This window comes from Eptatretus burgeri, chromosome 4 (genome assembly GCF_056783735.1).
Source record: "Eptatretus burgeri isolate ZD-2024b chromosome 4, Ebu_testis_v1, whole genome shotgun sequence".
Lineage (NCBI taxonomy): Eukaryota > Metazoa > Chordata > Myxini > Myxiniformes > Myxinidae > Eptatretus > Eptatretus burgeri.
Window position 1 is genome coordinate 63,002,844 of NC_140964.1, and position 13,852 is coordinate 63,016,695.

Here is a 13,852-nt window from a genome sequence, read left to right on the forward strand (position 1 = left end):
AACCAGAGGAACTATCGCGAAATGATTCAGGAATTCTATCTGCCTGAGCTACGTACGCAGGCCCATAGGAGAAACAACCTGATCCAGATGAGAACCCAGTGGTTCCAGCAGGATGGGGCACCGCCCCCATACAGCCAGGGAAACAAGGCGTTTTCTCAACCAACATTTTGAGGGCCGCTTTATCTCCCTCTACGAAGACGTTGAGTGGCCATCGTATTCCCCTGACCTTACTCCTCCAGACTTCTTCTTGTGGAGATATCTCAAGGACAGGATCTCTGGAAACCCTCGGCCTCAAACTCTTGATCAGCTAAAGGAAAACATCCACCGAGAAATCCAGAACATTCCTCAGGAAACGTTTCCCAAAGTGATGGAGAACATGACAACGCGTTTGCAGGCAGTGATCGGACAATGTGGAGCCTACATCGAACATGTGGTCTAAATGAAAATGACGATTCGATACCAAAATTTAAATTTTGGTGGCAATTTTGACATTGATACAATAAACTTCAACCTTTCAGCTTTCTATCCAGCCATATATCTTTTTTAAAAATATATGTTATGACCATCCTCTTTGCAGATGAAAAGTTGTATTTTTTTTGGGACACCCTGTATGTATATATATATGTATATATATGTATGTATATATATGTATGTATATATATATGTATGTATATATATGTATATGTATATATATATATATGTATATATATATATGTATGTATATATATGTATATGTATATATATATGTATATATATATGTATATATATATATGTATATATATATATATATGTATATATATATATATATATATATATATATATATATATATATATATATATATATATATATATATATATATATATATATATATATATATATATATATATATATATATATATATATATATATATATATATATATATATATATATATATATATATATATATATATATGTATATATATATATATATATATGTATATATATATATATATATATATATATATATATATATATATATATATATATATATATATGTATATGTATATATATGTATATGTATATATATATATATATATATATATATATATATATATATATATATATATATATACATACATATATTTGTTTTCACAAGTTGATTCTGCTAATATGCTGAATCGGTATAATCGTTTGGCAGGGTTTTGTCACAGAGGATAAGAATGCAGTTGATTTATTTGGTGTAAATTTATTTAAATCACCTTCGCTTTAAGGCTTATCGGAGAGGACGAGAGGAATGCCACCGATGCCACTTCCGCCGCAGTTTTCAGCCATTCCTCGGCCAGACATGCTACCCATGATGCCCCAGGGTCCCTTTCCAGAGTTTCTGAGGTGAGGAGTGATTACACAAACACGAGGCAATTTATGATTATTTTTTTTATAGGTGCTTGTGTGGAGAAATCTTTCTTTGATAACTTTTTCAGATAAGTTATGCCTTCAAGGTGTTTGTTCATTTATTTTTAGATCCTCGTGGAGGATCTCTAAGTCTTACTCACGTTGTTGTTATTCATCTTCTTGTGGACTTTTTTGTTTCACAACCCAGAGTTTTCATCGGATCTTCGTGAAACTTGCCATGTATATGCAGAAAGCCCACGCGCAGGCAGTAACCATCTCCGATTTTGGAAATTCTTCCTAGAAAAAAAGTTGACGTCATATCGCCGCTAATGGAAATCGCCTATACCATTATCTCCGAAACTAGGCAAGCTGTTTGAATTTTGTTTGCGGGAATCAAGCCGGGCATTAGCACAGATAATTTATCGCAAACCTGATTCATCACAATGTCGTCATATTCGTTTTTATGACGTCATCATTAAGAGGACGAGGATCTGAGCTCATTTGAGCTTGTTAACATAAAAAGTTACTTTGTTTTTGCAAGTCTGTGACACGTTTATTGCACATTGTTCTGTTTTACTTTTCAAACTCCATAATATCAGCCTCATTTTATTCATTTCTCACAATTGGTTTTTATCACTACCATGCTCCTTGCAAGCTCAATTTTAATTACTACATTCGCCAGAGGAGAAGGTATTGTATTTGGGTCCGTTTGTTTGTTTGTTTGTTTGTCTCTCTCTGTCTGTTTGTGTGTTTGTTCACACAGAACTTGAGTGGATGTATTAATTACAATTGACCGTGAAGAACCCGAATACCCTTTTGGAACCCGAAGACCATGTTGACCCCCTATCGACCTCATTACACCCTTTAGAACCCTTATACCTCCAACACCATTTATATCCTCTTTGACCCTTTAGAATCCCAAAGATCCTTAGACTCCTTTCTACCCTTTAGACCTTTAGACATTGATGCCTTTCAGACCTTTTAATACCCTGTTGCCCCCTTTGACCTTTTGACCCTTTTAGACATTTTAAGACCCTTTAGAACCCTTCAGATAATTCCGACCCATTCGACCTTAAATTACACCCTTTAAACTCTTTCGACACTTCAGATTATTTCGACCTTTTATACCCATTTTGACCCTTTATACCCATTTCAGCCTTTGTGGACCTTTTGACCTTTAGACCTTCAGACCATTTGACATTTACAACTTTTCAGACCTTTCACATTTACACATTTACAACTCAACCATTTAGACCTTTCATTTGCAATCAACGACCTTTCATGAAGTACATCCTTCCATTTATTTGCCGCACAAAATACACCACACAAAACAAGTCATGGTGAGGGTCTGCAATCTCCTTGCTCTTTCTTGTTCCCCTCGCTGAAGGATTCGGAGAGGGTATTGCATTTGGGTCCATTGGTTTGTTTGTCTGTCTTGTCTGTCGGTTTGTCCGCACAGAACTTTCGCGTTTTTCTCCACAACCGCCTGTCGAATTGAGACAAAATTTTCACTATTGGTTCGACTACTCATGTAGAATGTTACAATGATAATTATGATGTCATAGGTCACGTGGTGTAGCAGCCATATTGGAAAAACGGAAAAATTTTGGACCTCTGTATCTCTGAAACTGCACCAAGGAAAAATTTGAAACTTGGCACATAGCGAGTACTCCTCATGGGGAATAAGTGTGATTTTTATTTTTGACGTCATAGATGCCCTCGTTATGACATCATAATTGCATATCTGGAACGCCACATCCGATCAGTATAAAAATTTTTGATGGTCATCCAGGGATAAAATGGTCCACAGAAAAAAAAAATTGATGACGTCATCGGTCACGTGATTCGTCAGCCATATATATATATATATATATATTTTTTTTTTTAAACCTTCAAAAATCTTCTCTGAAACGGCTGTAAAGATCGAGGCGAAACTTTACACAAATGACCGCCTATCCATGAGGAGCAAAAGAGTCACACAAAAGACATCATAGATCAGATCACATGTTTTGGCAGCCATATTGGATTTACCTGAAAGCCAACAAAAGTACACCACTCAAAAGAAGTCCTGACGAGGGTTTGCAATTTCTGATTGCTCTTTTTCTTGTTTGGTCAGCTCGCTGACCTAATATAACTGTTCGATGTCCTCAGATCCGTCCACCTGCCTGCCTGCCTGCCTACCTGCCTGTCTGTCTGTCTGTCTGTCCGTCCGTCTGTCAACAATTTTTATTTTTCTATCTCCTCCTGGACGTCTCGGCCGATTGAGTTATAACCTGACACGATGATAATACTAGTTGCTCTCTTTGAGATCGTCTTGAGCCCTTTTTTGCATTTTTGCCTCGGGGTCAAGGTTACAGGGTCATGAAGTGCAAAATGACCGATTGGTCGAATGGCCTATAGGAAAGCATCGGACGGCTATAATGCATAATGGGTTTCATAGGGATTATTGAGAAGATTTAATTCGACCAACTAGTTTCTCATTACCTGTGTGTGTCTGGCCTTGTTTATTGGGCAACACGAGGTCCGCTGACTTCAACACGGCTTCGCGCGGTTATTTCAAGTTCAATTTAAATTCTGTTTTCACTTTTCATCGTCGCGAAGGTTGATTAACACTCAGTTGCATCAAGTTTTGTGAAAATTTAATGTTTATATCCTCGGTCTGTGTGGAATGCATTGCAGTGAGGGGAAGCTTCCATGGGCTTCCATCCGTTTCCATGCCATATAACGAGGCTGTCTTAAGTTCTAGTTGATTTCTGTTTTCACTTTTGGAACCTTCTGGTGCAGCTACACGTTGAATGAAGATAATTTTCATGCAAATCCGCTCAGAAACGCATTTTTCATGAGAAAAATATATTCAATTCAAATAACCATGAGACTCTGGAAGGGACACCACATGCTTTCCGTTCACTGCTTCACTTCGTAACCTGTCCTCCTGAGGGACTGCTTATTCGTAGTGCATGTGAGATTAATGTTTATATTTTAGATGTTTTGGGGATGTACTCTACAAGTATCTGAAATAATTCCGATAAAAAGCGGAGTTTTTAAGATTTTGTTAGGACATTTCATCCGATGGCGAGCTGGTTGGTCATGTGGCACCACGCAGACGTGCAGGCAGCGAGTGATTGAGCTTCTCGGTGGCCCGAGGGTCCTTTTTATTGGGGGTCCAGCTCTGTCCTGGATACAGCCATTAAATGCACACACTTGGAGTATTTATTTCATGGCCATAAACGCTGGTTTGAAAATTGTATAATGATGTTGGTAATGATTCCGAGAATATGGAGATTTTTGCTTCAAGCGGCCTCACGTGTTTATTTTAAATTCAATTGGAATTCTGTTTTCACTTCCCGTAGTCGATAAGGTTAATTAACACTCAATTGCATCACTTTTTGTATCCGAGCTGACCGTCAAACCCACTCAGGTGTATTTTATTCCCATTGTGTTTGCATCTCGAAATTCAAACCTTTTCCAAGAAATTATCCCAACGAACCAACCCTAATATAATTGTTGTTGTTGTTTTTATTGCCATCATTATAAGCAGCAGTACATTGCTAAGTGATTCCATAACCACAGGGTGAAACCTAAGTCCTTAACAGTAATGGGTATTAACTTAGTGCTGCAATTAACATTCAGAACTTTGCACAGAATATGTCCACAGCCAGTAATACGGTTTGGAAAGCAGATGTAATCAACAGAACGTTGCTAGGCATGCTAACCGCTGTAGAAACAGAGAAGCTGATGTTTTGGATGTAAACCCTTCGTTGGAGCAAAAATAGTGGAGTTAACACCAAGAATGTTCCTTTTTTGCTCCGATGAAGGGTTCATGCCTGGAAAGTAAGCTTCTCTTTTCCCGCGGCGGTTTGCATACTCTGATCGATGTCCTGTTGATGCCATCTCTTGTTCTATTTCTCCACCGACAGCAACCGAGACACTGATTTGTATTTTGACATCAAAAACAGATTTTTATAGATTTGCAATTTTTTGGTTAAAAAAAAAAACAACCTTAAATTGAAGATGTTTCAGGATTCCTTCTTTCAACTCTTGTGTTACTGCTTGGAAGTCTTTACAGTTGCTCACAACTCCAGCTACTATAATCATGGTTGTTATTTCTCCAGAAATTGGATTTCAGCCCTGTTGTTCCTGCTATTGTTTATCAAAAGCCTGTACAAGGTTTTTATCCCCCGCCGCGTGGCGGAAGGGGTATATTGTTGTCACCCAGCTCGTCCGGCTGTCCGTCCGGGCGTCAACATTTATAGCTGTGAGTGCGATAACTCATAAACTGTTCGCCATATCGATTTGAAATTTGGGTCACACATGTACCACCTGAAAAGGAAATACCTTATTGATTTAGGGCGTGGCCGGATCCAAGATCGCTGACTGGGGCGGCCATCTTGAAAAAAAAATGTTTTTTCGCCATATCGATTTGAAATTTGAGTCACACATGTACCACCTGAAAAGGAAGAACCCTATTGATTTTGGGTGTGGCCGGATCCAAGATGGCCGACTGGGGCGGCCATCTTGAAAAAAATGTTTTTTGTAATAAATGGAAAACCGCTTATCCGATTTCAATTATTTTTCAATGGCGGGGGATTCCCCATCTCTGATGGTATATTTATTATGTTATAACTGCATCATATTCCATTGACAGGAGCAAGGTGCCTCCCTTTGGCTCGTGTCCCACCACACCGGGCTCATGGACCGCTGCGTTACCAATACCTACAGAAGCCGAGAGCGATGGACTCTCCTACAACCAGCGCAACATCCTCAAGTGGGAGAAGGACGAGCAGCTAGGGCAGTTGGCAACTACCTCTCCAGTGCTTTATGCCAACATTAACTTCCCCAACTTGAAGGCCGAGTTTCCAGGTCTGGGAGTGCAGCTCCCACTGCTTTGACACTTATCACTGATTTATTGTCAATGTTTGATTTTGATTTGTTGCAAAAAACACATGAAACACATTGGCAGCAAAAATTGGATTGGATAGATGATTGATTTTCCAGCACCACTGCCACCACAAAACAAGGCGTTGTCATAATCGAGTAAAATCTGATGACTAATTGGAATATAAGGACAACGTCTTTGAATTCTGCCACATTTATATGATAAAAAAGTGTGTTTTCGTGCGTGATGATAATAAGGCCCAGGTGCTCCGTGGACCATCTCATCTCGGCATTAAATCACGGATCAAGTTTCCGAGATTTTGTTAATGGGGAAGTTACGGGAATTGACAGCACGCGAAGGCTATAGAATAATGACAGCAACAGCAGCAGCAGCAATAACAATAATTGAGTGATGGTTGTGCTTGTAGCGCCACCACCCGGAATGCCCTGACAACTGACCTGGTGACCTCTATATATCAACAGTTTGCTTTTGATTGGCCCAAATAAAATATGAGTTGGAAGTAAATTTAGATGCAAGAAGAATTGTAAGACTTAACCTCTCTGTCTCTCTCTGTCTCTCTCTGTCTCTCTCTGTCTCTCTCTGTCTGTCTGTCTGTCTGTCTCTGTCTGTCTCTCTCTCTCTCTCTCTCTCTCTGTCTCTCTCTCTCTCTCTCTCTCTCTCTCTCTCTCTCTCTCTCTCTCTCTCTCTCTCTCTCTCTCTCTCTCTCTCTCTCTCTCTCTCTCTCTCTCTCTCTCTCTCTCTCTCTCTCTCTCTCTCTTTCTCTTTCTCTTTCTCTTTCTCTTTCTCTTTCTCTTTCTCTTTCTCTTTCTCTTTCTCTTTCTCTTTCTCTTTCTCTTTCTCTTTCTCTTTCTCTTTCTCTTTCTCTTTCTCTTTCTCTTTCTCTTTCTCTTTCTCTTTCTCTTTCTCTTTCTCTTTCTCTCTCTCTCGTTCTCCTACCCCGATCTCTCACTCAACTCAACTTATATGTCTCTGTGTGTCTGTCTCTCTCACTCTCGCTCTCGCTCTCTTTCGCTCTCTCTCCTACCCCGATCTCTCCTTCAACTCAACTCAACTCATGTGTGTGTCTCTCTCTCTCTCTCTCTCTCTCTCTCTCTCTCTCTCTCTCTCTCTCTCTCTCTCTCTCTCTCTCTCTCTCTCTCTCTCTCTCTCTCTCTCTCTCTCTCTCTCTCTCTCTCTCTCTCTCTCTCTCTCTCTCTCTCTCTCTCTCTCTCTCTCTCTCTCTCTCTCTCTCTCTCTGTCTGTCTCTCTCTCTCTCTCTCTCTCTCTCTCTCTCTCTCTCTCTCTCTCTCTCTCTCTCTCTCTCTCTCTCTCTCTCTCTCTCTCTCTCTCTCTCTCTCTCTCTCTCTCTGTCTCTCTCTCTGCCTCTCTCTCTCTGCCTCTCTCTCTCTGCCTCTCTCTCTCTGCCTCTCTCTCTGCCTCTCTCTCTCTGCCTCTCTCTCTGCCTCTCTCTCTCTCTCTCCCTCTCTCTCTCTCTCTCGCTCTCTCTCTCTCTCTCTCTCTCTCTCTCTCTCTCTCTCTCTCTCTCTCTCTCTCTCTCTGCCTCTCTCTCTGCCTCTCTCTCTGCCTCTCTCTCTGCCTCTCTCTCTGCCTCTCTCTCTGCCTCTCTCTCTCTCTCTCTCTCTCTCTTTCTCTCTGCCTCTCTTTCTCTCTGCCTCTCTCTTTCTGCCTCTCTCTCTCTCTGCCTCTCTCTACCTCTCTCTCTCTCTGCCTTTCTCTCCCTGCCTCTCTCTCTCGCTCTCGCTCTCTCTCTCCTACCCCGATCTCTCACTCAACTCAACTCATGTGTCTCTGTCTCTCTCGCTCTCTCTCACTCTCTCACTCTCTCACTCTCTCACTCTCTCACTCTCTCACTCTCTCACTCTCCATCCTGAAACCTTGTACTTATGATTCGATAAATGTTTGTAGACACATTAAAACCATAACCCTTGGCTAAGCAGATTATAATGAATGGAGATTACTTGGTACTCGTTGAGTGCTACTTTTTTTCCTTCACAAACTGAGACTGGCTAGAACGCTGATGGATCACGCCTAGCTCGATGGCAAGACATAATCGTCACAGCACTGCACCAAAGTAATTAACATTCCTCAATCAATGCAACTCACTTGTACACACACACACACACACACACACACACACACACACACACACACACACACACACACACACACACACACACACACACACACACACACACACACACACACACACACACATACATACACACACACACACACACACACACACACACACACACACACACACACACACACATATACACACACACACACACGGTTGTTAATGCAGGAAAAGCACCCATAAACCAGAGAGATGATAGAAATCCTTACCCCAGTGCAGTCTTGAGAGAAAAAAAAAGGACATGGGTGGGGTCTTTTTCTTCTCTTCCCTTTTTAAGGGGTGAGATCTGATGGCACCAAGCTTCTGCCCTGCCTTGATCACGATACTCCTCCAGCCCCCCTCTGTCCTCAGACAACTCTCTCCACTCTCCAACCACCCCTACCTTACGGATATCCCTCCTCACACACATTCCTCCCATCTCAACCGCGGTCTCCCTCTTTTCCTCCTACCTTCTTTACTCAACCTATCCGCTCTCTTTGCCATTCTCTCTTTCCCCATCCACACCAAGTGTCCAACCATTCTCAGCCGGCATTTCACCAATCTCCCTGTCAAACTCATCTGCATACCAATCTCCTCCCTCAGTTCATCCATCCTCCTTCTATTTACTCCCATGATACTCCTGACCCAGTTGTTCTCACAAACCTGCAGCCTTTGTTGTTGTTGTCTCTGTCAGTGCCACCGTCTCCAGACCATAAAGGTTACACATGACATCAGACCCTTCCCTTTCAATTTTCTTGATATCTTCGTCTGCCATTACTCCCTCCATCCTCCTCCACGCATTCACACCCACCTGAATGCTCCTCCGCACCTCTGCCTCAGACTTGCCATCCCCGGTCACTGTTCCTCCCAGATACTCAAACCTATTTCCCTGCCTGATCTCCTTCCCCTCTAACCTGATCTTCATCTATTTTCTCTTCTGCCCGACCCACATCACCTCAGTCTTCTCCACACTAATCTTCAACCAATGCTTCCCAAATGCCTCCTTCCACTCCCCCCAGTACTTCTTGCATGTCCCACCTACTCTCCACCACAACAGCCAGATCGACCACATATAGCATCCTCCCCATACTACCCCAAACTCATCTTCCTGGTCATCAGCACCATCACCATGATAAACGTGAGTGGGCTGAGAGCGCTTCCCTGCCACAAACTAATGTTCATGCTGAACTCCTCAGACATCCCAGGACCAACCAAAATTATTCATTCTTCCCTTTGTTCCCTTGTACATCCCTTCCACCAACCTAACTTCTGCTTCCAGTACTCCCATCCATCTGAGTGTCGCCATCACCATCTCTCGCCGGACAGTGTTGTAGGCCTTCTCCAGGTCCACAAATCCCAATGCTATCTCACCTTGCACCTCCAACCTCTTCTCCACCAGCAGTCTCAGCGTGAACGTTCCATCTGTCATACCCCTACCCTTTCGAAACCCCTGCTGCTCTTTTCCGAACTCCATCTCCACCCTCTTTCTTATCCTCCCATCCAGAATCCTCTCCAGCGCCTTCATTATATGACTTGGTAGCATAATGCCCCCGTACTTCCCTGAATCTTGAGCATCACCATTCCCCTTCAATATCAGTACAATTAATCCTGTTCTTCACTCCTCTCGAATTTAACCCTCTCATACACATGTTCAACAGCCTTTTTGTCCAACTGATTTTGACTCCTTCCGCTGCAATTATCATCTCTGTACACACCTCATCAATGTTTGGTGCTCTTCCCTTCTTCCGACTCTTCATTGCCATCCGCACTTCCTCTTCTGTGATCTCCGCTTTCCCCTCTACACGGTACAGTAGCTCCAGCTCGCCATTGCTTCCTTTCCAGTTCAACAGCTCTTTGAAATACCCTTCCCACACCTTCAATACTGCCGACCTCTCTGCCACTAGCCTCCTACCACCATCCTTAATTACCGCCTCCCCCTTCATGTCCTTACCATCCTCATCCCTGTCACGAGCCAATTTATGTATCAATCTTCCTCCCACCATCCTCTTCTAACTTGTTGTACATCTCCTCTTCCATATCATCCCTTGCCTTATCCACAGCTCTCCTTCCTGCTTTCTGCTTCTGCGCATACAGGTGTAGCAACCCCACATCCAGCTGCCTCTCCTTATCCTTGATCTTCTCCATCCTTTTCCAAACCTCCTTCTTTTCACCAACCGCCTTCACTACCTCCTCCGTCCACCATACCTGGTTTCTAGCCCTTGACAATGCACCCTTTCCTGATGTCCTTTCACACAAAATTTCCCTGAGTGCCTCTCTGGACTTCTTCCACTCCTCCAAACCTTCTGCATCTTCGCTAAGTTGCTCTACCCTCGCCCTCAACCTCGCCTTGTATTCAATGACGACGTTTCCCCTACACTTCCCCCACCGAATAATCTTCCGACCCCTGCTTTTAACCTTCCTCCTTTTCTCAATCTGTACCACAAACACCACAGGCTGATGCTGGGTGGTAACATGCTCTCTCACCGCTGCCTTACAATGCTTAATCCTCCACAACTGCAGCTTCCTTACCACCACAAAATCCAGTTCTCTTTTATGATGTCCACTCCTATGGGTTATGTTTGGGCTTTTCTGCTTTTGAAAGAATGAATCATCTGTGGCCATTCCATTCCTCACCACCAGCTCTACCAGCTATTGTCCCTCTCTATTCCTCATTCCCCCAACCAAATTTACCAATGCATTCCTCTTCACCTGGCTCCACTACTCCTACATGCACGCTAAAGTCTCCTCGAATGAACAGCATCACGTCAAGCTCAACCATTTCCATCATCCTCTCCAGTGCGTCCCTGAATTCCTGCTTCTCTGCCCCAGTCTTTCCCATTTGTGGCCCTTATACTGACATAACACAAACCATTTACCCTTGTATGAGCACCCATTCTATAACACAAACCATTTACCCTTGTATGAGCACCCATTCTATAACACAAACCATTTACCCTTGTATGACCACCCATTCTATAACTATCCGTCCCTCCCATCTTTCCACATCGACCATCTGCTTGCTGATCTCTTTCGATACTATTATTCCCATGCCATTACTCCTTCCATCCCCACCCACATGCAACAGCTTGTATCCTTCTAACAACCTGCTCACCTTGTCTCCTTTCTATTTGGTCTCCTGCACACACAACACTTCCATCCTCATTCTCTGCATCATCTCCACCACCTCAACTCCTCTATTCCCCCCCCCCCCCCCAATTGATACCACATTCAAACTACCTCTCCAAATCTCACTCTTGAGCCATTGCCCACCTGGTACAGCTCGTACCATGTTGATCAGTTTGGGACACTCTGGTCATCAATCAGCAGTGCTGCCCGGGCTGATCTGCCAAATTTGATCTGCTAGCGGCAAACTTGATTGGTTGAGATGATGTAAAAATGCCGTATTATTTTGGCCACATCCTGCTAAACGAAATGTTTTTGAAAATACAAAAAAGGCGATTTGTGTCCTCTATATAATTCAATTGAAATAAAATAAAGATTTTAAAGGTTGTAGAAATAATTTTTTGCATAAGTTTACTGCCATTGATGTGGCGTCTTTTACACCACCTTATTTAACAAGTTACAAGTGCCTGTTGTTTGTGTCCTTTATGACGTCGCTAAAACAGTAAGTTTGCTGTTTGGAATGGTTTTCAATGTTGTTTCACTGCCAGATATGTAGACAGAGTAAAAAAAATTATCTCACTCCTCTCGCCAAGGTAATTACATGCAAGTCAAGAGTGTTAACGTAAGTGACGGCCATCAGCACAAGATGTGCTTCCAAACACTATTTTTTCGGAGGTTTCTTGGAACAACTGCAGTTCTATTTCTTATCGACAGCTTTTTTTTTCAAACTTTCCTGTGCTTGAAGAACTCGAGTGTGCTCATTCCGTTTGCTTGTTTTTCTGTTATTGTGCATTGTTGGCGAATGCACAAGAAAGCCATCCACTTTATATCATGTCATCGATATATGATCAGTGATTACTTCATAAGGATGTACTAAGTTTAGGAGTGGCAGTTCCAAAGCTGAAACAAACTGCCTTGCACTTCATCTTGCTATCGTTTTAGACTGGCCAACACGGGCCAAGCAAATTGCCAAGCTGTGGCGGAAAGCAAGCTCAACAGAGAAGGCTCCTTTCTTGGTAAGTTGTTGAGTAAAACCTTTACCCGATAACAATCGCTGTATTTGTAATTGTGGCAACTCTTTGGTGTAGATGTGTGGGCAGGGTTACTTGTCACGACGTGTCCTTCATTCCAGCAAAAGGCCAGAGACAACCGGGCAGTGCTGCGGATCAGCAAAGCGCAAAAAGTTGGTGAAGTGGTGCCACGGCGTCCGGCTGAGTGGCCAGAGACCGGCATGCAGATTACACCAGATCAGCATGTCAAGGAGGGCCAGAGGCTGAGAGAGGTAGAGCAGGAGCACGATTGGAGGCAGAGGCAGGTTGGTGACCATAGCAGTGAGAGAACCCCATTTTCGAAGCTCCCACTTGGAGCCGCTTTCAACAGCTAACACACAGGGATGCAGGCACGTCTCTTGCAGGCACTGCACCCTGTCTGTTCCACCATATTAGGAGGCGAATTGACCAGGGGGTTGAGCAACGCCACAAATGGTTACGAACCATTAAATTTTTTTTCTTACATAAATCCCAAAGAAGATCCACTATTTGGTGGCAGTTTCATGGTGTGCGCAGTCATTCGGAATTCCTTGAGAGCCTAGCAAGTTGTGCAAAAAGTTTGGTTTTCCCCTCCGAATCTTCTCTAACTTGAGGGGGTAACATAACGACGTGGTAAAGATGCATTTTTTTAATCATTATTTTTTTTTCTGCAGACACAGACAAGATGTAAAGGAACAAAAAGTAGACACCATGTTTGGAGGAAAGATTTGGTCGTTAATATTATCAAAGCTCCTTGAATTGAGAGTAATTGTGTTTTTTTGTTTGTTTTGTTTTGTTTTGGCTCTTATACCCAATTTTTCCTTAACGATGGAGTTTTCCTGCTGTCCTGCATCCCTGGATACAATTTGGCCTGATTCGATCATGGAATTTTATCCCCATTATCTTTCACTTTGCTATAGTTGCTCTCATCTCCCTCCATTTCAATGGTGGACTTTTTATATGTATGTTGTTTTGTGTTCATTTCAAACATTTGTTTACCTGTTTTTTGTTGTGCTGTTACTTTCTGTCTTTGAACTCGCTTCACTTTTGAGAGTGACTGACTTTTTTTTTTCATATTTTTCATTTTTGTTTTTTTAAACATCGTTGAATGTGATTTTTTTTTTTTTTTTAATAAAAAGGAGAAAAAATTCTTTGGATATGTACTTGTTAGTGTGTGTGTGTGTACACATATTTTGAGCATGTAATTAGAGTAAATGATTGGAAAAAGGGAGCAGGGTCTGCGCTAACAATATTGATAGTTAACGTGCAGTGTGCGCTCCTGAATGATTATGTAAGTGATGCCTCTCCGCACATC

The 13,852-nt window shown here is 42.4% G+C and overlaps 1 protein-coding gene across 18 annotated transcripts in view; it reads left to right on the forward strand.

Moving 5' to 3' along the window:
• LOC147028199 (histone-lysine N-methyltransferase 2C-like) overlaps window positions 1-13,852 on the forward strand; it is a 275,536-nt gene that overhangs the window by 205,829 nt on the left and 55,855 nt on the right. For 17 of the 18 annotated variants that reach the window (XM_085878349.1, XM_085878353.1, XM_085878348.1 and 14 more), the window contains 4 exons: window positions 1,253-1,370; window positions 6,019-6,233; window positions 12,452-12,525; window positions 12,642-12,824. In XM_085878349.1, the coding sequence (XP_085734475.1) occupies window positions 1,253-1,370; window positions 6,019-6,233; window positions 12,452-12,525; window positions 12,642-12,824 (590 nt within the window). The remainder of the gene's footprint in view (window positions 1-1,252; window positions 1,371-6,018; window positions 6,234-12,451; window positions 12,526-12,641; window positions 12,825-13,852) is intronic. The other variant, XM_085878356.1, reaches the window with a different exon arrangement.